This window comes from Mustelus asterias, chromosome 4, assembly GCF_964213995.1.
Source record: "Mustelus asterias chromosome 4, sMusAst1.hap1.1, whole genome shotgun sequence".
Classification (NCBI taxonomy): domain Eukaryota; kingdom Metazoa; phylum Chordata; class Chondrichthyes; order Carcharhiniformes; family Triakidae; genus Mustelus; species Mustelus asterias.
Window position 1 is genome coordinate 129,479,175 of NC_135804.1, and position 23,920 is coordinate 129,503,094.

General features: G+C 45.3%; 1 protein-coding gene across 1 annotated transcript in view; it reads right to left on the minus strand.

The window, feature by feature from the left end:
• The window catches only part of mcf2a (MCF.2 cell line derived transforming sequence a), a 190,478-nt gene extending 166,558 nt beyond the window's left edge, over window positions 1–23,920 (minus strand). The window contains exon 1 of the mRNA XM_078211752.1: window positions 23,417–23,920. Coding sequence (XP_078067878.1) covers window positions 23,417–23,513 — 97 coding nt within the window. The 5' untranslated portion in view covers window positions 23,514–23,920. The remainder of the gene's footprint in view (window positions 1–23,416) is intronic.

Sequence of the window (23,920 nt, forward strand, 5' to 3'; positions counted from 1 at the left end):
CCCACTCCTCCCCGCCCCCCCCCCCCCCCCTCCGGGGCAGAGACGTCACATCATCCCCATCAGACACCCCCCCACCCACCCCCACCAGGGACAGTCAAAGGCAGCACAGACAGCACTGGGGATGAAAGGAATCCCCTTTGGAGGATAATGTCCTTCCTCCAAAGGGGATTCCTTTCATCCCCACTGCTGTCGGCGCTGCCTTTGACTTTTGCGCCCATGCACGCTGTGCTGTCGGCTCCGAACTGCACATGCGCAGTTCGGCGCTCCGACAGATGCAAATGCGCTAGGCCCCACCCACTAGACCCACGACAAAAAAAGGCGTATAGGGGCGCTGGAGCGTGGCTGCCGGGCGCGGGTCTGATTTACAGTCGTACCCGGCACTTAGCCCCGATTTGGTAAAATCGGCCCCTTAGTGTCCTTCGATGTGTAGGTTAGAGGGATTAGCAGGTAAATATGTAGGGATAAGGGGGTAGGACCTGGGTGGGATTCTGGTCGGTGCAGACTCGATGGGCCAAATGGCCTCTTTCTGCACTGTAGGGTTTCTATGTTTTTTTTTACATCCACTAGCGGGAACACCCTTCCTGTCTCTACCCTGCCTAGGACTGTTAGAATTTTATAAGTCTCTATGAGATTCCCCTCAGGATTGTATTCAGCGAATACAATTCTAATCAACTCAATCTCTCCTTGTATATCAGTCCCATCATCCCAGGAATCAGTCTCTGCATTCCCTCTCCAGCAAGAACATCCTTCCTCAGATAAGGAGACCAAAACTGTACACAGTACTCCAGGTGTGGCCTCACCATGGCTGTGTATAATTGCAGCAAGATATCCCTGATCCTGTACTCGAATCCTTTCATATTGAAGGCCAACAGACCATTTGCCTTCGTTTATCTTCAGTGACGGCAGGTTTCATTCCATATTTCACTCTCTTAATCTATACCCACTCGAATTTGCCTTCCTACTTTTGCTACCAAAGTGGATAAGCTCACATTTATCCACATTATACTGCATCTGGCATTCATTTGACCACTCACTCAGCCTGTCCAAATCTCAGCAAAGCCTCGCTGCATCCTCCTCACAGCTCATCCTCCCACCCAGCTATGTGTTATCTGCAAGTAAGTACTGCTGGCTCGGCCAGGATTTATTACCCACTCCTAATTGCCCCTTGAGAAGGTGGCGGTGAGCTGCCTTCTTGAACTGCTGCAGTCTATGTGGTGTAGGTACACCCACAGTACTGTTATGGAGGTTCTTTCAGGATTTTGACCCAGTGACAGTGAAGGAAAGGCGATATATTTCCAAGTCAGGAAGATGTGAGGCTTGGAGTGGAACTTGCAGGTAGTGGTGTTCCCATGTATCTGCTGCCCTTGTTCTTCTAGATGGTGGAGTTCATGTATTTGGAAGGTGCTGTCAAAGGAGCCTTGGTGAGTTGCTGCAGTGCATCTTGTAGATGGTACACACGGCTGCATCGGTGGTGGAGGAAATGAATATTTAAGGTGGTGGTTGGGTGCCATAAGCTTTGTCCTCGATGGTGTCGAGCTTTGTGAGTGATGTTGGCGCTGCACTCTTCAGGGCAAGTGGAGCGTACTCCATCATTTATTATTTAAATGTGCATTAATATGAATGTTTTACTGTAATAAAGTATCCCAAAGAACTCCACAGCACTGTAATCAGGAATTAGGACAGGTGAAATGGGTGGAGAGGTGGGTTTTAAGAAGCAAGTTAAAGAAGAAGAGTGAGGGTAGAAAGGTTAGGGAGAGACTTCCAGAGTTTAGGGTCTAGGCAGCTGAAGAGAATGGAAATCGGGGGTGTGCAACTGGCCAAAGCTGCAGGCTTGTAGGATTGCAGGAGATTCCAGAGATAGGGAGGGTAAAAAAACCAGGAGCTATGATATCTCTCTACTCACTAAACAGCTCAAGTCCAGTACAGGCAATGGCATCTGTTGCAAATCCCAATATAATATTATTACTTTCTTATTTCTATTAAACATCCATACCCTAATTCAAATATTAGTTCCAAAAATAAGCATGTCATATATATGGAATGGAATGACGGCAATGCCAGTTTTAAAACTGTGACTGCTGACCTTCAGGGAATGCAGTGGGAACTGATCTTGGGATCAGATTGAGTGTTCCACTTTGATTTATTAAGAAGTCAGTGTTCCATGAATTCAGTAGTTTTATTTTATTGTTGCAGTAGACTGTAAAACTATTCCGACAGCACAAATGGATATTGTTGCTGCAGGTTTATCACTCTGTATTCCTGCTGCATCTCTTCTCCAAAGGGCAGCACCCTTTTAACATTTTAACCCCCCTCCTTCCCCTCCCCAAACACGCCCTAGTATCGTATCACGCTCACCCGACACAGGGCAGGTTACGTGCCAGATGTAGAGTCGTTGATAGCATTCCTGGCATCTGAGTCAGAGGTTGTGGGTCCAAGTCCTACTTAAGTACATAACCTAGGCTGACACTCCCAATGTAGTGTACTGTGGGATTGCTGCATTGTCAGAGGTTCTGTCTTTTGGGTGAGGCATATAGGCTCTATAGGTGAACGTGGCAGCTAACATGCATACAACAAGATCCCACAAACAGTCAACTGATGTTGCCATTGCTAGTTGCAAGACAATATTGACCCATCTGCTATGTAAAACATTCACTGGCTCCACCACTGACGGAGTGTCAGCAGCATGCACCACCTACAACAAGTCCCCAACCTTGTTTACATCACAACACACCTTTAAATTATTAAAAGAATTTTGTGGCATCCCATCTATTTTCTCAAACAGAACTGCCCTTTCGCAAAAGCCTTTGATTCTGAAACCTCCTGAAAACATGTCAAAACATTTATAATGAAAGCCTTACCACCCTTTGCATATCAACATTGGCGCCAGTTTCTCCTTTTAACTTCATTGGTTCTTCTCTCTTCTCTGTCTTCTTCCCTTACTGGGAACTGTTTTTTTTAACTTCTCCCTGTCTCTTTCCCTTCTCCCTGTCTCTCTCGCCTCTCCCTGTCTCTCTCCTGTTTTTTTTTTGGCCTCTCCCTGTCTCTTTCGGCTCTCCCTGTCACTCTCCTGGTTTTCTTTGGCCTCTCCCTGTCTCTCTGGATTCTCCCTATCACTCTTGTTTCTCCCTGTCTCTCTCGCCTCTCCCTGTCTCTCTCCTGTTTTGTTTTGGCCTCTCCCTGTCTCTTTTGCCCCTCCCTGTCTCTCTCCTGGTTTTCTTTGGCCTCTCCCTGTCTCTCTCGCTTCTCCGTCTCTCTTGCTTCTCCCAGGCTTTTGTGCCCTTTTTGTCCTTTAGCGCAGGCACGTGGGGCCTTTATCTTCAACTCTGTGTTCGACATCTCCAATTCCCACGGAACCCGGGATCTGCTGTGCCCGTGTCACCAGGAAAGGCTGCACACATGCAATTCGGAATGTTTAATGCTGAGAATCCTAATCGTGCAGCTGGGAATGGACCGGTTTGCTCAGTTCCAATTCTTTACATCGGTTTGGCCCCTGCTCATGACCACGGCCAATGTAAAAGGTCCACGGCCCACTCCCAGTTGCCGCATGTGTGTGAGGCCCGAGGTTCAGCAGAACTTGGGAGATGCCAACCATGGAGTTGGAAACGAAGATTAGATTTAGTTTATTCACATTAATGTTGAATCATTTTTAATCTCATTATATGGCACACCGGTTAGGAACCTTTCTGATCTACAAGAAGCACTGCAGCAACTCGCTTTCAACAGCACCTTAAAAACTCTCAATCTTAAAAAAAAAATTTCATGGGACATGGGGCGTCACGGACAAGGCCAGCATTTGTTGCCCATCCTCAGCCATCTTTGAATTGAGTGGCTTGCTAAGCTACTTCAGAGGCAAACCACATTACTGTGGGTTTGGAGTCATATGTCGGCCAGACCAGGTAAGGTAAATCTTTCCCTAAAGAACATTAATGAACCGGATGGGTTTTTCCAACAATCAACAATGGTTTTCATGGTCATCGTTAATGAGAATAACTTCCTAATTCCAGACTAATTAATTGAATTTTAAATCCCATCAATTGCTGTAGTGGGATTAGAACCCACATTTGAGATTACCATCGGGCCACCTCTTAATAGAGTGTCTCCATTCATCTAAAAGACAACTCCTTCAACAGTGCAGTGCTCCCTCAGTGCTCCATTGGAAGATTTTGTGTTCAGTTTTCATGGACTTGATTCAGGGTTGAGAACTCTACCACTAGCCACAGGTAACTCTTACAGAACATGAGGCCCTTTTCCATCCCTGGTACAGGAGATGACTCAACCACAAGGGAACCTGCAAGATCCCCTCCAAGCTACACACCATCCTGACCTGCAACTATAATCAACATTCCTTCCCTGTTGCTGGATCAAAACCCTGAACCTCCCTCACTAACAGCACTGCGGGTGTACCTGTACCGCATTTACTGCAACGGATCAAGAAGGCGGCTTAGACGCATCCAAGAATAATGAATGAAGTGAGAATGGAAATTGTAAGGGCACTGGCCATAATCCTCAGTCTTCTCTAGGCTTGTGGCAGTGCCAGAGGACTGGAGAATTGCAAATCTTACACCCTTGCACAATAAAGGTTGTAAGGATAGCCCCAGCAATTACAGACCAATCATTTAACTTCAAAGCATCCTTTCCAGATGTATCACAGCTTGGTATGGCTTCTGCTTTGACTAAGAATTTACAAAGGGTTGTGAACCTAGCCCAGTCCATCTCGCAAACCAGCCCCCATCCATTGACTCCATCTACACTTCCCACCGCCTCGAGGAAGCAGCCAGCGTAATCAAGGACTCCACGCACCCCAGAAATACTGTCTTCCACTTTCTTCCGTCGGGAAAAAGAGACATAAGTCTGGTATCACGTACCAACCGACTTAAAAACAGCTTCTTCCCTGCTGCCATCAGACTTTTGAATGGACCTACCTTGCATTAAGTTGATCTTTCTCTACACCCTAGCTGTGACTGTAACACTACATTCCACACTCTCTCCTTTCCTTCTCTATGAATGGTATGCTTTGTCACTATAGCGCACAAGAAACAATACTTTTCACTGTATGTTAATGCATGTGACAATAATAAATCAAATCAAAATTTAGTGTGGGGAAGCTTCTGGAAACGATTATTCGGAATAGAATTAATATTCACATAAAAAATGTGGGTTGACTGGGAAGAGCCAACATGAATTTCTCAAGGGGAAATTGTGTTTATCAAATTCCTGGAGTTTTTTGAGGAGGTAACAGAAAGGGTTGCTGAGGGTAATGCTGTTGATGTGGTGTACATGGACTTTCAGAACGTATTCGATATAGTGCCACACAACAGACTTTTGAGAAAAGTTATACCTCATGAAATAAAAGGGACACTAACAATGTGGATATAAAATTGGCTGAACAATAGAAAGCAGAGTGCAACAGTCAATGGATATTTTTCAGGCTGGAGGAAGGTTTGTAGTGGTGCTCCCCAGGATTCGATATTGGGGCCCTTGCTTTGCCTGATACATTTTAATGAGTCAGATCTTGGTGTGCAGGGGACAATTTCAAAGTTTGTGGATGATACAAAACTTATAAATTGTGAGGAGGACAATGTAGAACTTCAAAAGGACGTGGACAAGTAGGTGAAGTGGACAGATAGGTGGCAGATGAGGTTCAATGTGGAGAAGTGTGAGGCAATGCATTTTGGTAGGAAGAACATGGAGAGAAAGTATAAAATAAGGGGTAAAATTCTTAAGTGGAAGTAGGAGCAGAGAGTGTATATGTGCCTAGGTCATTAAAGATGGCAGGACAGGTGGAGTGAGCAATTAATAGAGCATATAGTTTTCTATGTTTTATTAACAGCGGTACAGAGTACAAGAGCAAGGAGATTATGCTGAACTTATACAAGACACTAGTTAAACCTTGGCTGGAATATTGTGTACAGTTCTGGGCACCACACTATAGGAAGGATGTGAACACACTGGAGAGAGTGCAGAAGAGGTTTACAAGAATGGTTCAAGTGATGAGAAACTTCAGTTATGAGGGTGGATTGGAGAAGTTGGGACTATTCTTGGAGAGAAGAAGGCTAAGTGGAGGTTTGATAGAAATGTTCAAAATCATGAGTGGGGCTGGACAGAGTAGGTCGGGAGAAACTGTTCCCGCTTGTGAAAGGATTGAGAATGAGAGGGCACAATTCTACTGATTTGCAAAAGAAGCAAATGTGATGCAAGAAAAGAACCTTTTTCACACAGCGAGTGGTTGGGGTCTGGAATGCACTGCCTGGAAGTGCGGTGGAGGCAGGTTCAATTGAGGCATTCGAGAGAGCAAAGGATGATTACTTCAATGGAAACAATGTGCAGGGGTATGGGGGAAAAGACAGGGGAATGGCACTAAGTCACAATGCTCGTTTGGAGAGCCGGTGCAGACACGATGGGCCAAATGGCCTCCTTCAGCACCGTAACAATTCTGTGATTCTCAAGGGCAATTGGGGATGGGGGAATAAATGCCAACAGTGCCAGGTATACCTCCCATCCCAGGGATTAGTAAAGAAGAAAATTTAACCAGGGCAACTTTATGTTGAGAATGCTGTGACATCAACCCTGAACAGACAGTCCGGGTCTTTTTTAATACACTGCTCTCCTTCCGGACAACACTGGAATGGCAGGAAACAGTCACATGTTCAGATCCTGGAGCAAAACTTGAAGCTACGACCTTTTTGGAATCAGAAGCAAGAATTCTGGCAACTGCAGCCAGCTGGACCTGCTGCTTCACGCTGCTGAGGCTGGTCTCTCACTCACATTTAACACCGAGATTTAAATTAATTAGCAGCAAGAGACAACTGCTCCGTCAAGAGGCAAATGTTTCAAAATCCTGCTTGCTGCTGGCTTCCCATCTCCTTCTGAACACATGGGTCTCCGTGGGGGAAATTTAAACAATCAATGGATTATAAATAACTCGCAGTAATTACCAAGAGGGTGTGAACGTGAGGTTTACTTTTGGACAGAGTAGATCGGGAGAAACTGTTCCCACTCGTAAAAAGATCAAGAGCGAGAGAGTGCAGATTTAAAGTAATTGGAAAAAGAAGCAAAAGTGTGGAGCAACTTGTTCCTGCAGCGGGTAGTCAGGATCTGGAATGTTCTGCCCGAGAATCTGGTGGAGGCAGGTTATGATCTGGAATGTTCTGTCTGAGAGTTTTGTGGAGGCAGATTCAATCGAAACTTTCAAAAAAGAATCAGGCTCTTATCGGAAAAGGATAACAATTCTGTGATATCAGTTATTATCAGGACAATAAATCAAACTTCAGCCAAGTGCTGTATTCAAGTCTCAGTTTATTTCTTCAGAATGCTTGTTGCTGTCACTTCGATCATGTCTGGTTCACTGGGTAACGGCCACACTTCATAGTCAGATGAAGACTATTTGTACCCCTGACATTGGGATACAAATTTGAGGTTGACACTCCCCATGATTCTAAAACAGGCTGTTACCTCTATCCGCAGGGCGATGCATTGTAGACTATTTCGAGGGTTTGATTTTTATTTCCACTCTGTTCTGTGTCCCTGAAGAGACGTCTTTTGTCCTTGATTTCTAGGATAGACTGTGGGAGATTTGAATTTGAGTGATTTGAATAGAACGGAGCCAGAAACGAGATGATCACATTGTGACTTAACAAGCCAACTTGGAAGTTTTAACTGATTTTAATCACTCCTTCACAACACATTATTATTGTCTCAAGACCACCAGTCTCCCATCCATTGACTCTGTCTACACTTCCCGCTGCCTTGGCAAAGCTGCCGGCATAATTAAGGACCCCACGCACTCCGGACATTCTCTCTTCCATCTTCTCCCGTCGGGAAAAAGGTACAAAAGTCATGTACCAATCGACTCAAGAACAGCTTCTTCCCTGGTGCTGTCAGACTTTTGAATGGACCTACCTCGCCTTAAGTTGATCTTTCACTACACCCTAGCTATGACTGTAACACTACATTCTGCACTCTCTCGTTTCCTTCTCTATGAACGGTATGTTTTGTCTATATAGCGCACCAGAAACAATACTTTTCACTGTATGTTAATACATGTGACAAATCAAATCAGAATCCTCACTCTCACACCCACAACGCCTCCTCATCGACACAGCGGCACAGTGGTTAGCACTGCTGCCTCACAGTGCCAGCGACCCGGGATCGATTCCTGGCTTGTGTCACCATCTGTGTGGAGTTTGCACGTTCTCCCCATGTATGCGTGGGTTTCCTCCGGTTTCCTCCCACGTTCTGAAAGACGTGCTGGTTAGGCGCATTGACCCAAACAGGCGCCGGACTGTGGCAACTAGAGGAATTTCACGGTAAGTTCATTGCAGTGTTAATGTAAGCCTTACTTGTGACTAGTAAAGAAACTTTACTTTACTCATCCCCACCCTCACCGACTCCCTCTCACTGACTAATGCCAGCCCTCTCACATTCACCAGTAACACCTCACCAAGCCCTCTCCAGCCCTGCTCCCACGGTTGAATATCCCTCTCATATTCCCTGAGAGTCACATGTAGGCCAGACCAGGTAAAGCTGGCAGATTTCCTTCCCGAAAGGTGAATCAGATGGATTTTTATAACAGTCAATGATAGTTTCATGGTGACCATTCCTGAAACTCTCTTTCTATTCCAAAATGTTATTAATTGAATTTAAATTCCACCCGCTGTCATGGTGAGATTTGAATCTGTGCGTAGTTCAGTGAAATCACCACTACTTGGCCCTGCTGGCAAAGGAACCAGAGCAACATGAGGAGTATTTTGTTGATACGGCAAGCTAGAACGTACTGGCGAAAGAAAGTCGATTGAAGCAGCAACTGGAAAAGCCACGAGAGAGAGAGGTATGTAGGGCCAGAGAGAGAGTGCGGGCAATAGTGGAACTAATTGGGTAGATCTTACAAAGAGCTGACGCATGCACGACACATGCAGGAGGCTGACGGGCCTCCTCCACTGCTGTTTCATTCTATGATTCGATGCAGAGGGAAGCACACACAAAGCTGGGAAATGAGCTCACTACAATTAACCAATCAAAATGTTACTTCACAGAGAAACAGGCAGTTGAATGGTTGGGGAGTGCCTATCTCATTTATCTTTCAAAAGTTAGGTAATTTTAATAATTTCCAGGTATTATTAGTAATAGTAAGGTTTACTAGTGATGGTAAAGCTTATTCCATTGGCTGGGCAATATTTCCTATTTATAACTAGGGGATTTCAATTGAACTAAATAGAGCTTTTATTGAAATAATAAGAATATAAACACAGGGAGGACCAGAGACATTAACTGAAATTTAAATCAGTAACATAATTAATTGATTAAACTCAGCTGGGGGAGCTTAGGTTCAGAATTATTGAGCAGGAGGCTGAGCTGCAGACAGTGCGATGTATCAGAGCCAGGGAGAGTTACCTGGACACCAATTCCAGGAGGTGGTCACACCCCTTTGGTGCAAGTTGACAGAGGTAGGTTGGGGAAACTACACCATAGGTGGCAGACAGACAGTGGTTAGCATTTAAATAATTAACACCCGGTTTGCAACAAATTTACATTCCTCTGAGGCACTAAAACCCAGCAGGAAAAGTGATCCAACCATGGTGAACAAGTTAATGACTATATTACATCACGAAACGAGGCTGCCAAAAAAAGTAGGAAACCCGAGGATTAGGTGTATTTTGGATTAGGTGCATTTTTGAATTCTGTAAAAAAACTGATAAAAGAGAAAATAGGGCATGACAACAAACTAGCAATAAACAGACTGTAAAGCTTCTGTGATATGTAAAAACAGGAAAACAAAGACAAATGTGGGCCTACTACATGCAGAGAATGAAAGCATTATAAATGGGCAATAAGGAAATGGCGCACAAATTAGACAAATACTGTGGGCGGAAATTTCCTGTCCCTCCTGCCATGGGAATCAAGGGAGGCAATGGCCTAATTATCATTAGACCATTAATCCAGAAACTCAGCTAATGTTCTGAAGACTGGGTTCGAATCCCACCATGGCAAATGGTGGAATTTGAATCTACTGATGACCATGAAACCATTGTTGATTGTCAGAAAAACCCATCTGGTTCACGAATGTCCTTTAGGGAAGGAAATCTGCCGTCCTTACCTGGTCTGGCCAACATGTGACTCCAGAGCCACAGAAATGTGGTTGACTCTGATCTATCCTCCAAGGGCAACTAGGGATGGACAATAAATGTTGGCCAGCCAGTGACACCCATGTCCCACAAATGAATAAAACAAAACATGGATTAGAGAAGATTCAAGGAGAAATATTTTTTTAGCCATTGGAGCTCCTTGCTTGACAGAATAGTCATAGAATCATAGAATCCTTACAGTGCAGAAGGAGGCCAATCAGCCCATCAAGTCTGCACCGACCACAATCCCACCCAGGCCCTATTCCCATAACCCCACATATTTACCCTGCTAATCCTCGTGACACTAGGGTCAATTTAGCATGACCAGTCAACCTAATCCGCACATCTTTGGACTGTGGGAAGAAGCTGGAACACTCAGAGGAAACCCACATAGACACAGGGAGAATGTGCAAACTCCACACAGACAGTGACCCGAGGCCAGAATTAAACCCGGGTCCCTGGCACTGTGAGGCAGCAGTGCAAACCACTGTGTCACCGTGCCTTGGGAGAAACCCTCAACACATTTAAGTAGCATTTTTATGTGCTCCTATAGGGCTATGGATCGAGAGCTGAAAAGGAGGATCAGGCAGAATAGCTCTTTCTGTCCCCACATACAACTTGGGCAGTATGGACCTCTTCTGTGCTGTATAGTTTCTATGTTCTATATATCACAAAGCAGACACAAAGTCCACCATCGAACATCAGCTCCTTGCATGTCATTCCGTTTCAAAGTCATTGCTTTTCATTTGCTTTCCTCAAATTTCTGAGCTATGACACGCACCTAACTCAGCAAACAATGATCCACCCAATTTATCTCCTGCTCCAGGCTTCACCATCTGTTTCAGCATTGTTCATATATTTTCCTATCCAGCTCCTGCCCTCCTCCTTGCTTACCCCTGGCTGCTGCAGTTTTCCCAGTTACAGCGCTGCTTAATCTTGTTTTGCTCCCTGACATGCTGTGTTGATGGCCTCGCCCCCACTTTAATATCTCCATGGGGCAGGATTCATAGAATCATAGAATTCCTACAGTGCAGAAAGAGGCCATTTGGCCTATCAAGTTTGCACTAACAACAATCTCACCCAGGCTCTATCCCTGAAACCCCACGTATCTACCCTGCTAATCCCCCTGGCACTAAGGGGCAATTTAGCATGGCGAAAACACCTAACCCACACATTTTTGGTGTGTGAGAGGAAACCCACGCAGACACGGAGAGAACGTGATGACTCCACACAGATAGTCACCCGAGGCTGGAATCGAACCCGAATCCCTGGCGATGTGAGGCAGCAGTGCTCACCACTGTACTACCATTCCGCTCTTAAATTGAAGCAGACTTTGGGGGAATTCCAGTGTTATTTGGTGAGGAGCAGGGGAGATTTCCCTGGTGCTCAACACTAACATTCATGTCTCAATCAGTAACAAAAAGCAAATGATCAGATCATTATTGCATTGCTGCTTAGGGGACCTCACTGCGCTCGATTTGGCTCATGTTAGACACGCTACAACACTTCAAAAATACTTCACTGGCTGTAAAGTGCATTGAAACAGCTTCAGGTTGCAAAAGGCTGAATATAAATAAATCCACGTTGTCCTTCAGAGAAATGAATGTAATGAGAATGGAGAAGTGAAAAATCCAGGCGAGTTCGTTGAAGACGGGTTTTACTCTCAAAGTTCATTCTCAAAACACTCGAAAACAATAATACATCTCGTTGTGAATCTGTCATCATCATCAACATCTGTGCTCTGCCTCAAGGCAGATTCTACGCTCATAATCGCCTTCCTAGGTCTCTCTAACCTATGCAGTATTTTCATTTGCCAATAACTCCATCCCAGCATTGAGATTCTTCTGGGTGCTCCAGTTTCCTCCCACAGTCCAAAGATGGGTAGGTTAGGTAGGATATGGGGATTGGAGGTGCATTTTGGCCTGGATAAGATGCTGAGTCAGTGCAAACAAGATGGGCCAAATGGTCTTCTTCTGCTTTACAGGCCATCTATGATTCTTCTATGGTTCTATGATTCCTCCTTTCTCTTTCTCCTTGAAATCATCCCTTCATAACATTTCTAATTAGTCCATTTCCCCTTCAGGTGCCCGTTCCTAATTATATTCAGCAAATTTCCATGTTCTTTTATGACAATGCACTTCTATTCTCCTCCTCCTTCAGGTGCCATTGCCCAAAGAGATGTTGGCAACTGTGGACATCCATTGGATTGGTCCATAATTACACTTGGCAAAGTATTGCAGCGGTTTGCCGTTGTCTTCTCCAGAATGGCTGACCAGGAAACTCTCCCACTCTTACCGGCTGTCATCAGACACATTGGAAAGATTTCCAGGTTGATAATCAACTTGCCTGACCACATTAAGAACCCACCTTCCATGATCCTCAAGTCCTGGAGTAAGACTTGAACCCAAGGCTTCCGGCCCAGAAAGGGTGCAGAATGCAGTGTTACAGTCATAACTAGGGTGTAGAGAAAGATCAACTTAGTGCAAGGTAGATCCATTCAAAAGTCTGATGGCAGCAGGGAAGAAGCTGTTCTCGAGTCAGTTGGTACGTGTCCTCTGATTTTTGTATCTTTTTCCTGCACAGACATCTGGTGCAAATATTCTTTTTTTTAATTAACTGGCTGGAAACAAGATTTGGATTTTTAAAAAGACAGATTTTTTGAAGATTAAAGTGATTTCAACCTACGTCAAGAAGGCCGACATTAATTTACATCACTGTATATATCCCAAATTTCAACTCTATGTAGAGGAAAAGTCACCAAAGTCAACAACCCCACCGCCATCCTCACTCCCCCTCCCCCTCCCCCGTGGACTGTGAAAGATCTTCCTTCCTGTTCTGTGGGGTCAGTATAGCTCAGTTGGCTGGACAGCTAGTTTATGATGCAGAGCGATGCCAACAGCGAGGGTTCAATTCATGTACTGGCTGTGGGGTTTTTATATTAATTTGTGGGACATGGGCATCGCTGGCTGGCCAGCATTTATTGCCCATCCCTAGTTGCCCTTGAGAAGGTGCTGGTGAGCTGCCTTCTTGAAATGTTGCAGTCCACGTGCTGTGGGTTGACCCACAATACCATTAGGGAGGGAATTCCAGGATTTTGACCCAGCGGCAGTGAAGGAACAGCCGATATATTTCCAAGTCAGGGTGGTGAGTGGCTTGGTGGGGAACTTGCAGGTTGTGGTGTTCCCATGTATCTGCTGCCCTTGTCCTTCTAGATGGAAGTGGTCATGTGTTCAGAAGATACTGTCTAAGGATCTTTGGTGAATTGCCAATTCACCAAAGATTCATGAAGGCCCCCCTTCTCAACCTTGCCCCTCACCTGAGGTCTGGTGATCCTTGGGTTAAATCACCACCAGTCAGATCTCCTCCTCAAAGGGAAGAGCAGTCTATGCAGTCAATGATCATCTGGGACTATGGCGACTTTATCTTTACCCTTTATTGACAAATCATTTATGGAAATTGCTTACAGTTTTCAATAGCCAAAGACAAAACATTGAAAGGGTAATTGCTTGGATAAAAGACCTTGATTTTTTAAGATAGCTCTCCAGACGAGCTAATCGAGTTATAACCGGAATCTACAGATACGTTTGAATTACTGGCGAGAGATGACATGAGCAGCCAATTCTTTTGTATGGTATTAGCACAATGGTTTCTGAGCAGACTCAAACTAGCAGCGGAGTTAACTAAAGCTTCTACTTCTCCCTCTCAAACAATCTTAGATTCTGTGTCTCCATTCTTCAGTTGACCGAGATTTCTTAAAGAAAGAATTAAACTCTACGCCAGCACCTCCAGGAAGAGAGAAAAACCAGCAACCACTTTCAACCACCTCAGCACTGGAAGCAAGACAGTCAGATTCACTCAGAAATTCCAAGACAGGGGCGGCACGGTGGCCCAGTGGTTAGCACTGCTGCCTCACAGTGCCAGGGATCCAGGTTCGATTCCCGGCTTGGGTCACTATCTGTGTGGAGTCTGCACATCTTCCGTGTGTCTGCGTGGGTTTCCTCCGGGTGCTCCGATTTCCTCCCACACTCCAAAGATGTGAGGGTTAGGTGGATTGGCCATGGTAAATTACGCCCTAGTGTCTGGGAGACTAGCTAGGATAAATGCATGAGAGTATGGGGATAAGGCAAGGGTGGGATTTTGGTTGGTGCAGGCTCGATGGGCCGAATGGCCTCCTTCTGCATTTGAGGGATTCTATGACAGTCAGATTCACTCTGCAGCTAGCAGATACTCCAAGACACAGCCAATGAACTTATTTTATTTAATATGGACTGTAATTTGGCCATATCTTTCCTCCTCTACTCTGTAACTTCTATTTGTGTTTGTGAATTCCGAGTTGTGTGTGTATCCAGAAGTCGGATGCATTATAGAACATAGAACATAGAACAGTACAGCACAGAACAGGCCCTTCAGCCCACGATGTTGTGCCGAGCTTTATCTGAAACCAAGATCAAGCTATCCCACTCCCTATCATCCTGGTGTGCTTCATGTGCCTATCCAATAACCGCTTAAATGTTCCTAAAGTGTCTGACTCCACTATCACTGCAGGCAGTCCATTCCACACCCCAACCACTCTCTGCGTAAAGAACCTACCTCTGATATCCTTCCTATATCTCCCACCATGAACCCTATAGTTATGCCCCCTTGTAATAACTCCATCCACCCGAGGAAATAGTCTTTGAACGTTCACTCTATCTATCCCCTTCATCATTTTATAAACCTCTATTAAGTCTCCCCTCAGCCTCCTCCGCTCCAGAGAGAACAGCCCTAGCTCCCTCAACCTTTCCTCATAAGATCTACCCTCCAAACCAGGCAGCATCCTGGTAAATCTCCTCTGCACTCTTTCCAGCGCTTCCACATCCTTCTTATAGTGAGGTGACCAGAACTGCACACAATATTCCAAATGTGGTCTCACCAAGGTCCTGTACAGTTGCAGCATAACCCCACGGCTCTTAAACTCCAACCCCCTGTTAATAAAAGCTAACACACTACAGGCCTTCTTCACAGCTCTATCCACTTGAGTGGCAACCTTTAGAGATCTGTGGATATGGACCCCAAGATTTGTGGATATGGACCCCAAGCATTGTTATTATTTATGGATATGGACCCCAAGCATTGTTATTATTTATACTGTGGTCTGTTTTAGCAGAGTAACACTAACCTCTCTGATTATTTCTCTTATGATCACATCATGTAAGTAGTTAAGTGCATACTGAATTGGCAAAAATATCCTTATCCAAAACAAAACAATCTGTTGCAGTAAATGAGGGGTCATTCACCCATCTACTCCCTCTCATCGGGTTGTGACAGTTCATTCACTCTCTTCAGCATTTCTTCATTTGGTCATTTTTCTGTTAAACTGATCTCAAGACCTTTTGATGTGGGAGCAGAAGTAGGCCATTCAGCCCATCGAGTCTGCTCCCCCATTCAATGAGATGATGACTGATCTGATGTGAAAATCTTCGACCCCGCTTCCCCATCTTATTCTCTTATTTGATAGCACGAGCTTTCTTAGCGCTGCCCCTTCATCAAGTGAGACTCACCTGATGAAGGGGCAGCGCTAAGAAAGCTCGTGCTACTAAATAAACCTGTTGGACTTTAACCTGGTGTTGTGAGACTTCTTACTGTGCCTACCCCAGTCCAACACCGGCATCTCCACATCATAACCATTTACTGATTAAAAATCTGTCTATCTCAGCCTTGAATATACTTAACCACCCAGCCTCTACAGCTGTCTGCGGTCAAGAATTCCACAGATTCACTCCCCTCTGAAATAAGAAATTCCTCAAATCTGTCTTAAATGGGTGACCCCTTACTCTGAGATTATGCCCTCTGATCCCAGAGGAAAGAACCTCTCAGCATCTACCCTGTCAAGCTCCCTGAGAATCCGATATGTCTCAATAAGGTCCCCACTTTCTCTGAACAACTCCAATGAGTACAGGCCCAATCCACTCAACCTCTCCTCATAAGAAAATCCCTCCATTCCCGGATCAACCTAGCGAATCTTCTCTGGACTGCCTCCAATGCCAGTATCTCGTTCCTTAGATAAGGGGACATAAACTGTACACAATATTCCAGTTAGGACCGAAACAGTTCATGGTATTCCATTCTTATCCAAACCAACATTTCAAAGTGTTGGTCTCCTCTTTCTGTGAGGTCCAAGTTTCACATCCAAACAGAACAACGCTCCAAATCAAGTTCATTAATCTGTAGCCAGAGATAAAGCAATTCACATTGTCCACAATACCGCATGAATAGGCTTGTTAGCAAAATTAGAGCTCATGGGATTAAAAGACAGCACATTGTGGTCACAAAACTGGCTGAGGGACAGAAAAGAGAGAAAAGTGATGAATCGTTGTTATAGAGGGAAGTATACAACAGTATTCCCCAAGAGTCGGCAAACAACAGACTTCAGCAGGACATGGACAAATGAAAAGGGCAGACAAATAGGAGATTAAATTTAAATACAGAGCAATGTAATTTGCTGCATCTTGGTGGGAAGAATGAGCTGAGGCAATGTAAACTAAAGTTTTTAAAGTTTATTTATTAGTGTCATGAGTAGGCTTACATTAACATGACAATGAAGTTACTGTGAAAATGAAGCACCCGGAAGAAACCCATACAGATATGGGAAGAATGTGCAAACTCCACACAGACAGTGACCCAAGCTGAGAATCGAACCCAGGTCCCTGCCGCTGTGCCACCATGAAGGGGTACAGGAACAGAGAGCCCTGGTGGTGTGTGTACCCAAATGTTGAAGGTAGTGGAACGAGATGAGAAAGTTGTTAAAAACTGGATGGTACAAGGCTCATCAAAGTTCATTTGGACAAGGCACAACAGAACAATGTAGAACACAAAGTGGATACATTTTCTGCTGTCTACAAGAAACTAACTGGCAAAGATGTTGTATATGAATTCCCAGAGTTCCAACTGTAAATTGTTCAGAATGGCTTAAATAAAAAAAGTGGTCATAAAAAAAAGCACATCCTTGGGTTTAACTAATTAAGGAATACAGTACAAAAAGCAAGGAAGTTATGTCAAACCTTTACAAAACACCAGGGAAGACAGTGGTATTGTCACTGGACTAGGAATCTAGAGACCCAGGTTTGAATCCCACCACAGCGGATGGTGGAATTAAAAGTCTACTGATGACCATGAAACCAGAGGGAAGGAAATCTGTAGCCCTTACGCAGTCTGGCCTACACATGACTCCAGAGCCTCAGCAATGTGGTTGACTCTTAAATACAGCCTAGCAAACCACTCAGTTCAAGGGTAATTAGGGACAGGCAACAATCGCTGGTTCAGCCAGTGACGCCCACATCCCATGAATGAGTTAAAAAAAATTGGAGTCAGCTGATGTACTCACAGGAACAACTCCGTTTTCGTGAGCTCTGGTGCTACTCATCTTTTAATCCTTTTTAATCCTGATGCATGATCCATCATTATCTAATCCTGGATTGTATTTTCCACGCAACGTCCCTGGAAGATCACGGTTATGCGGGGTGAAGGTGAGCCAAGCAAAGTCCAGAAAATCCTTGTTTGATCAATGTGCTCACAGCCAGCCGGGGTGGGCCCATGTTCACGGTGTGGTTTAGTTGGTGAGCAGCCTTATCTTGGCTGCGTAGGTTAGGACAGTATCTACTTCAACTATCCGTTCCGGATCCTGTGGAGAAGATATTAGATGAGGGAGTTGGTTGTCCTCCTCCGAGGTGCCCCCTTTTGGAGACTTCTGGACATCTCTCCTTGATGAGGTTTTGGTTCCCCAGGGAGTAGTATCCTGCTGTCTGCGGGGCCTGAGTGTGAACCCTGATACAGGGGCTTGCATTATTAGCATTTCTCCTCTGAGGCTCTGTTCCTGATATCCTGCATGTGAGAGTGTACGTTGTCAAACCACATCTCATGTCTGTGGTCTTAACCTGGTGTTCCTCTCTCTCCGAGGTTTCCATTCGCCATCTGAATCAGCAGGATACTGATCTAAGCTCCAACTTGTTATATCTAGTCTCTTCCGTGAGGCTATGTAAAGTTTATTTATATTTATGTAAATATGTTTATATTTATGTAAAGTACCATTAAAGTTTATTTATTAATCACGAGTAAGCTTACATTAACGCTGCATTGAAATGACTGTGAAATTCCCCTAGTCGCCACATTCCGGTGCCTGTTCGGGTCAATGCACCTAATGTGGGAGGAAACCGGAGCACCTGGAGGAAACCCACGCAGACACGGGGAGAATGTGCAGACTCCACACAGACAGTGACCTGAGCCAGGAATCAAACCAGGGTCCCTGGAAGTAGTCTCACAACACCAGGTTAAAGTCCAACAGGTTTATTTGGTAGCACGAGCTTTCGGAGCGCTGCTTCTTCATCAGGTGAGTCACTCTGAAAGCTAGTGCTACCAAATAAATCTGTTGGACTTTAACCTGGTGTAGTGAGACTACTTATGGTGCCTACCCCAGTCCAACGCCGGCATCTCCACATTAGGGTCCCTGGGACTGTGAGGTAGCAGTGCTAACCACTGTGCCACCATGCCACAAGTGTGAGAGAGTGTACACTGTCAAGCCACGTCTTGGGTTTGTATCCTGATTCTCCCCTCTTTCTGTGATAGCCCTTCGCTGTTTGGAGGTTTTGGGACATTGTTCTAGGCTCCGATTGGTTGCATTTGACCCTTCAGGGGCTCCTTCATGCTGTTTGCTCAGTCCTTGTTATCCTGCAGGTGAGGGTGTGCAGCATTGTGCCACGTGCTCATGGCTTTATCCTGTTACCCTGATATCACTCTCGCTTTGTATATCCTTTCATTATCTGCGCGAAGTGAGGCACCAATGATAATGAATTGTAATTGATTAATCCAAACCAATTATTATGATCTTTGTCGGTCTTTTCTGTATGTATGTGTGGAGTGGTGATTATTCTGTGCTGTACTGCATTGTGGGGCCGGGGGAGGGGGGGGGGGGTGCGTTATTTGGTAAATTGGAAAATTTTCAATAAAAATATTTTTAAAAATTAGACCTCAGCTGCAGCAGTCTGGCTGGTTCCATACACCACATCATAGGAAAGCTTTTCAGCTATGGAGAGAGTGCAGAGGAAATCTACAAGAATGTTTCCGGGGCTAGAAAAGTGTAGCTGTGAGGAGAGATTGGATAGGTTGGGGTTATTTTCCTTGGAACAAAGAAGGCTGAGAGGTGACAAAAACAGAAAAAGCTGGAAAATCTCAGCAGAGAGAGAATAGAGCCAATGTTTCGAGTCTGGATGACTTAGGGGGATAGGGTTGACAGTCAGAATCTTTTTCCTAGAGTTGAAATGTCTAATACTGGGGAGCGTGCACTTATGGTGAAAGGAAAAATGTTCAAAGGAGATGTGAGGGGCAAGGTTTTTACACAGAGTGGTGGGTGCCTGGAAAGTGCTGCCAGGGGTGGTGGTGTAGGTAGATACGATAGGGGTGTTTAAGGGGCTTTTAGATAAGCACATGAATATGCAAGGAATAGAGGGATATGGAACAAGGGCAGGCAGATCAGTTCAACTTGGCGTCATGTTTGGGGCAACATCATGGGCTGAAGGGCCTGTTCCTGGGCTGTACTGTTCTATGTTTTAACCCGCATGTCTTCTTAACCATCGTATCGACCTGTCCTGCTGGCTTCAGGGATCTTGAGCATGCATCCCAAGATCCCAAGATTCGGGTCACTGTCTGTGTGGAGTTTGCACATTCTCCTCGTGTCTGCGTGGGTTTCCTCCGGGTGCTCCGGTTTCCTCCCACAGTCCAAAGATGTGCGGGTTAGGTTGATTGGCGAGGTTAAAAAAATTGCCCCTTAGAGTCCTGGGATGCGTAGGTTAGAGGGATTAGCGGGTAAAATATGTGGGGGTAGGGCCTGGGTGGGATTGTGGTCGGTGCAGACTCGATGGGCCGAATGGCCTCCTTCTGCACTGTGGGGTTTCTATGATTTCTATGATCCCTCTGGTCCTCTGTTATCCCTAGCGGCCTACTGTTCATTATGTATTCCTTGGCCCTGTTACTCCTCCCCCACACAACGTCCTGACCTAAATCAGAATTGGGTTTGGGAGAGTTGGTGCAATTGGCTTTCTGTGCTCAGGGTGAATTGGGAGGTTAATCTGCTGAATTTGTGCACATTGGAATAAGAGTATCAGCAGGAGGTTTTCAGAAGAGCTAAAAATTTGAAAGTGATTTCTTGGCTTTGACAGTTGTCTTTCTGAAGAAACAGATGGCTTTAATTTGTTCAACGTTACACTTCCAGTTGGGGTGTCGCCAACCGCTTCAATCAGTGCATAGCTAAAACGCTGATCCATACATCGTTAACTCTCCGAGTGTCAGCTGTGGTTCAGTGGGGAGTACTCTCACTTGAGTCATCAATGCGGTGTGTTCACACCCACACTAGAATCTCAAGCATAAATTCTTGGCTGACACTCCAATGACAGCACTGAGGGACTGCTGCACTGTCAGAGATGCTATCTTTCAAATTAGACATTAAGCCGAGGCTCCATTTGTCCTCTAATCCCATGGCACTATTTCAAAGAATAGCAGGAAAGATCTCCATTAATATTTATTTCTTAACCAACATCACTGGACAGATAATCTGGTCACCTTGCTTGTGGGAGTTTGCAGTGTAAGATACGTTGCAGTGTTGCCTAAGTTACAACAGTGACTGCACTTCAAAAGCACTCTGGGATGTCCTGTAGCTGCGAATAATGCCAAATATATACAAGGCCAAAACATGGAATGCTTTCAAGAAGCAATTAGATATAGCACTTGGGGTGAAGGGGAGTAAAGGATATGGGGGTGGGGGGGGGGGGGTGGTGGAAGGTGGGATCAGGCTAGTCAGATGATCAGTGTCCTCAGCCCCTTACTATACTCCTCATACGCCTATAACTGTGTGGCCAAATTCCCCTCCAACTTCATTTTTGCGTTTGCTGATGACACCGCCGTAGTGGATTGGATCGCAAACAATGGCGAGACAGGAAAAAGATAGAGTATCTGGTGAGTGGTGTGGCGACAATAATCTCTCCCCCAGTGTCAACAAAATGAAGGAGATAATCATCGACTTCAGGAAGCTTAGTGGAGGACATGCCCCTGTCGATATCAATGGGGACGAAGTAGAAATGGTCAAAAGCTTCAAGTTCTAGGTGTCCAGATCACCAACAACCTGTCCTGGTCCCTCCACACTGATGCTATGGTTAAGAAAGCCCACCAACGCCTCTACATTCTCAGGAGGTAAAGGAAATTTGGCATGTCAACTACGACTCTCATTAATTTGTACATGATGTGGAGATGCCGGTGTTGGACTGGGGTGGACAAGGTGAGAGGTCACACGACACCAGGTTATAGTCCAACAGGTTTATTTGAAATCACATGCTTTCGGAGCGCTGCTCCTTCGTCAGGTAAAGTCAACTTTTACAGATGCACCATAGAAAGCATCCTTTCTGGATGTATCACAGCTTGGTATGGCTGCTGCTCTGCCCAAGACCGCAAGAAACTACAAAGGATTGTGAATGTAGCCCAATCCATCATGCAAACCAGCCTCCCATCCATTGACTCCATCTACACTTCCCACTGCCTCAGAATCAACATAATCGAGGACCCCATACACCCCGAACATGCTCTCTTCCACTTTTTTCCCAACTCCATTTTCAAGTTTGCTGATGACACCACCGTAGTGGACTGGATCTCAAACAAGGACGAGATGTAGTACGGGATACAAAGTACAAGATACAAAAGTCTGAGGACACATACCAGCCAACTCAAACAGGCTTCTTCCCTGCTGCCATCAGACTTTTGAATGGACCTACCTCGTATTAAGTTGATCTTTCTCTACACCCTAGCTATGACTGTAACACTACATTCTGCACCCTCCTTTCCTTCTCGACGAATGGTATGCTTTGTTTGTATAGCGCACAAGAAACAGTACTTTTCACTGTATGCTAATGCATGTAACAATAATAGCCATGATCATAATGAATGTCGGAGGAGGCTTGAAGGGCCGAATAGCTTCGTCCTGCTCCCATTTTCTATTTTTTAACAATACATCCGCACCACAAGTTCAGAATCTTCAATTCCAGCTTCATACAAGAGAGTAAGTTGCATGTAGGTGCCAGAACTGACTCTGGATTATGAGGAAAGGTTGAGGGAGCTAGGGCTGTTCTCTCTGGAGCGGAGGAGGCTGAGGGGAGACTTAATAGAGGTTTATAAAATGATGAAGGGGATAGATAGAATGAACGTTCAAAGACTATTTCCTCGGGTGGATGGAGCTATTACAAGGGGGCATAACTATAGGGTTCGTGGTGGGAGATATAGGAAGGATATCAGAGGTAGGTTCTTTACGCAGAGTGGTTGGAGTGTGGAATGGACTGCCTGCAGTGGTAGTGGAGTCAGACACTTTAGGAACATTTAAGCGGTTATTGGATAGGCACATGGAGCACACCAGGATGATAGGGAGTGGGATAGCTTGATCTTGGTTTCAGATAAAGCTCGGCACAACATCGTGGGCCGAAGGGCCTGTTCTGTGCTGTACTGTTCTATGGATTGAAACGGCGGGGGGTGGGGGGGCGAGGGGTGTAATAAACCTACCTCCTTGGGCAAGTCACACTCCCCATTGCAGCTTCAGATGAGGCAGAATCCACACTGTGAACCAGAACTGCCTCCCCGGCTCTGAACAGTGAAGACAGGTTTCACTGGGTTAGTACTCCTGGATTAAAGCGGTCACCCGCTCCTGCAGTAAATTGCTGATTCATGCAAGCGATAGGTTCGCTCTCAGAAGAATCAAGAGGCTGATAGAAAAATCAATGAGAGTCTACAAAGTGTTCTCTGTGGTGGGGGGTGGTACCAGGTCAGGATTGAGGAGCGCATGACCTGCATAAACCCGGAAAAGGTAGAAATTCTCTGGAATTGCTGTATGGATGTCATCAGATCTGTGCTGCATTGTCAAACCTTGTAAAATTGCAGCCCAGTGAGCAATACACAGACTCCAGCTCGGGAATTCCGGAGCAGTAATTCAATGTTCGGGAAAAGCTGATGTATTTTATTGCAGATCCGCGCGAGTTTTGTGCTTTGAAAATTACAGATTATAAAATTGCAAGATGGGGTTATTCAGCGAGAACCCATTCACAAGCAGACATGTCACATTCGAAAATATAAAATGAATCGTTTATTTTGAGGCCAGATGATGTTCCCACACAAAGTAACCACGCTGTGTAACATTGTTATAAACCTCACAAAGTTAATGCTGCCCAGGCTTTTATAACACCGGGACACTGGCAATCAAATACAGACGGAGACAAAACTTTGGCACCTACTTTTCACGGTGGATTCCAGCAACAAACACGCGTTGCAGAGGCAGTAGTAGCTGCTCATTTCAGCCTCGGAGATTTTGAGCTTTTCCAAAGCTGTCATGTCCTGGCAGGTTTTGCCTCCAGCCCGGGGAATTTTCCCTGTCCTGGTCCTGTCCTCCACAAGAGTTCTCCGGCTCAACTCTCACCAACTAACCTGTCAGACGCATTCTTTTTTTAAATTACCCTCCTTCATCGCAAAATGGAGCTCAATTTCAAATACTGCCAGCAGTTACCTCGACAATTAGCAGTCAATCCAGTAAATTCTCAGCCAGCCTTTCCACATCCCCATGTTTGCCATGAGTGAACCTGGAGAGAAAAGGTTTGATGGATGGAAAGAGACAGGCCGCTTACCCCAGAGCAGAACCGCAGTCTCTCACACTCACCCTCCCTGCGCACCCGACTCTACACACTGAACACGACTATCAATCCCTTTCCCTCAGCTAAACTCGGCCGCTCGTTACACCTCCT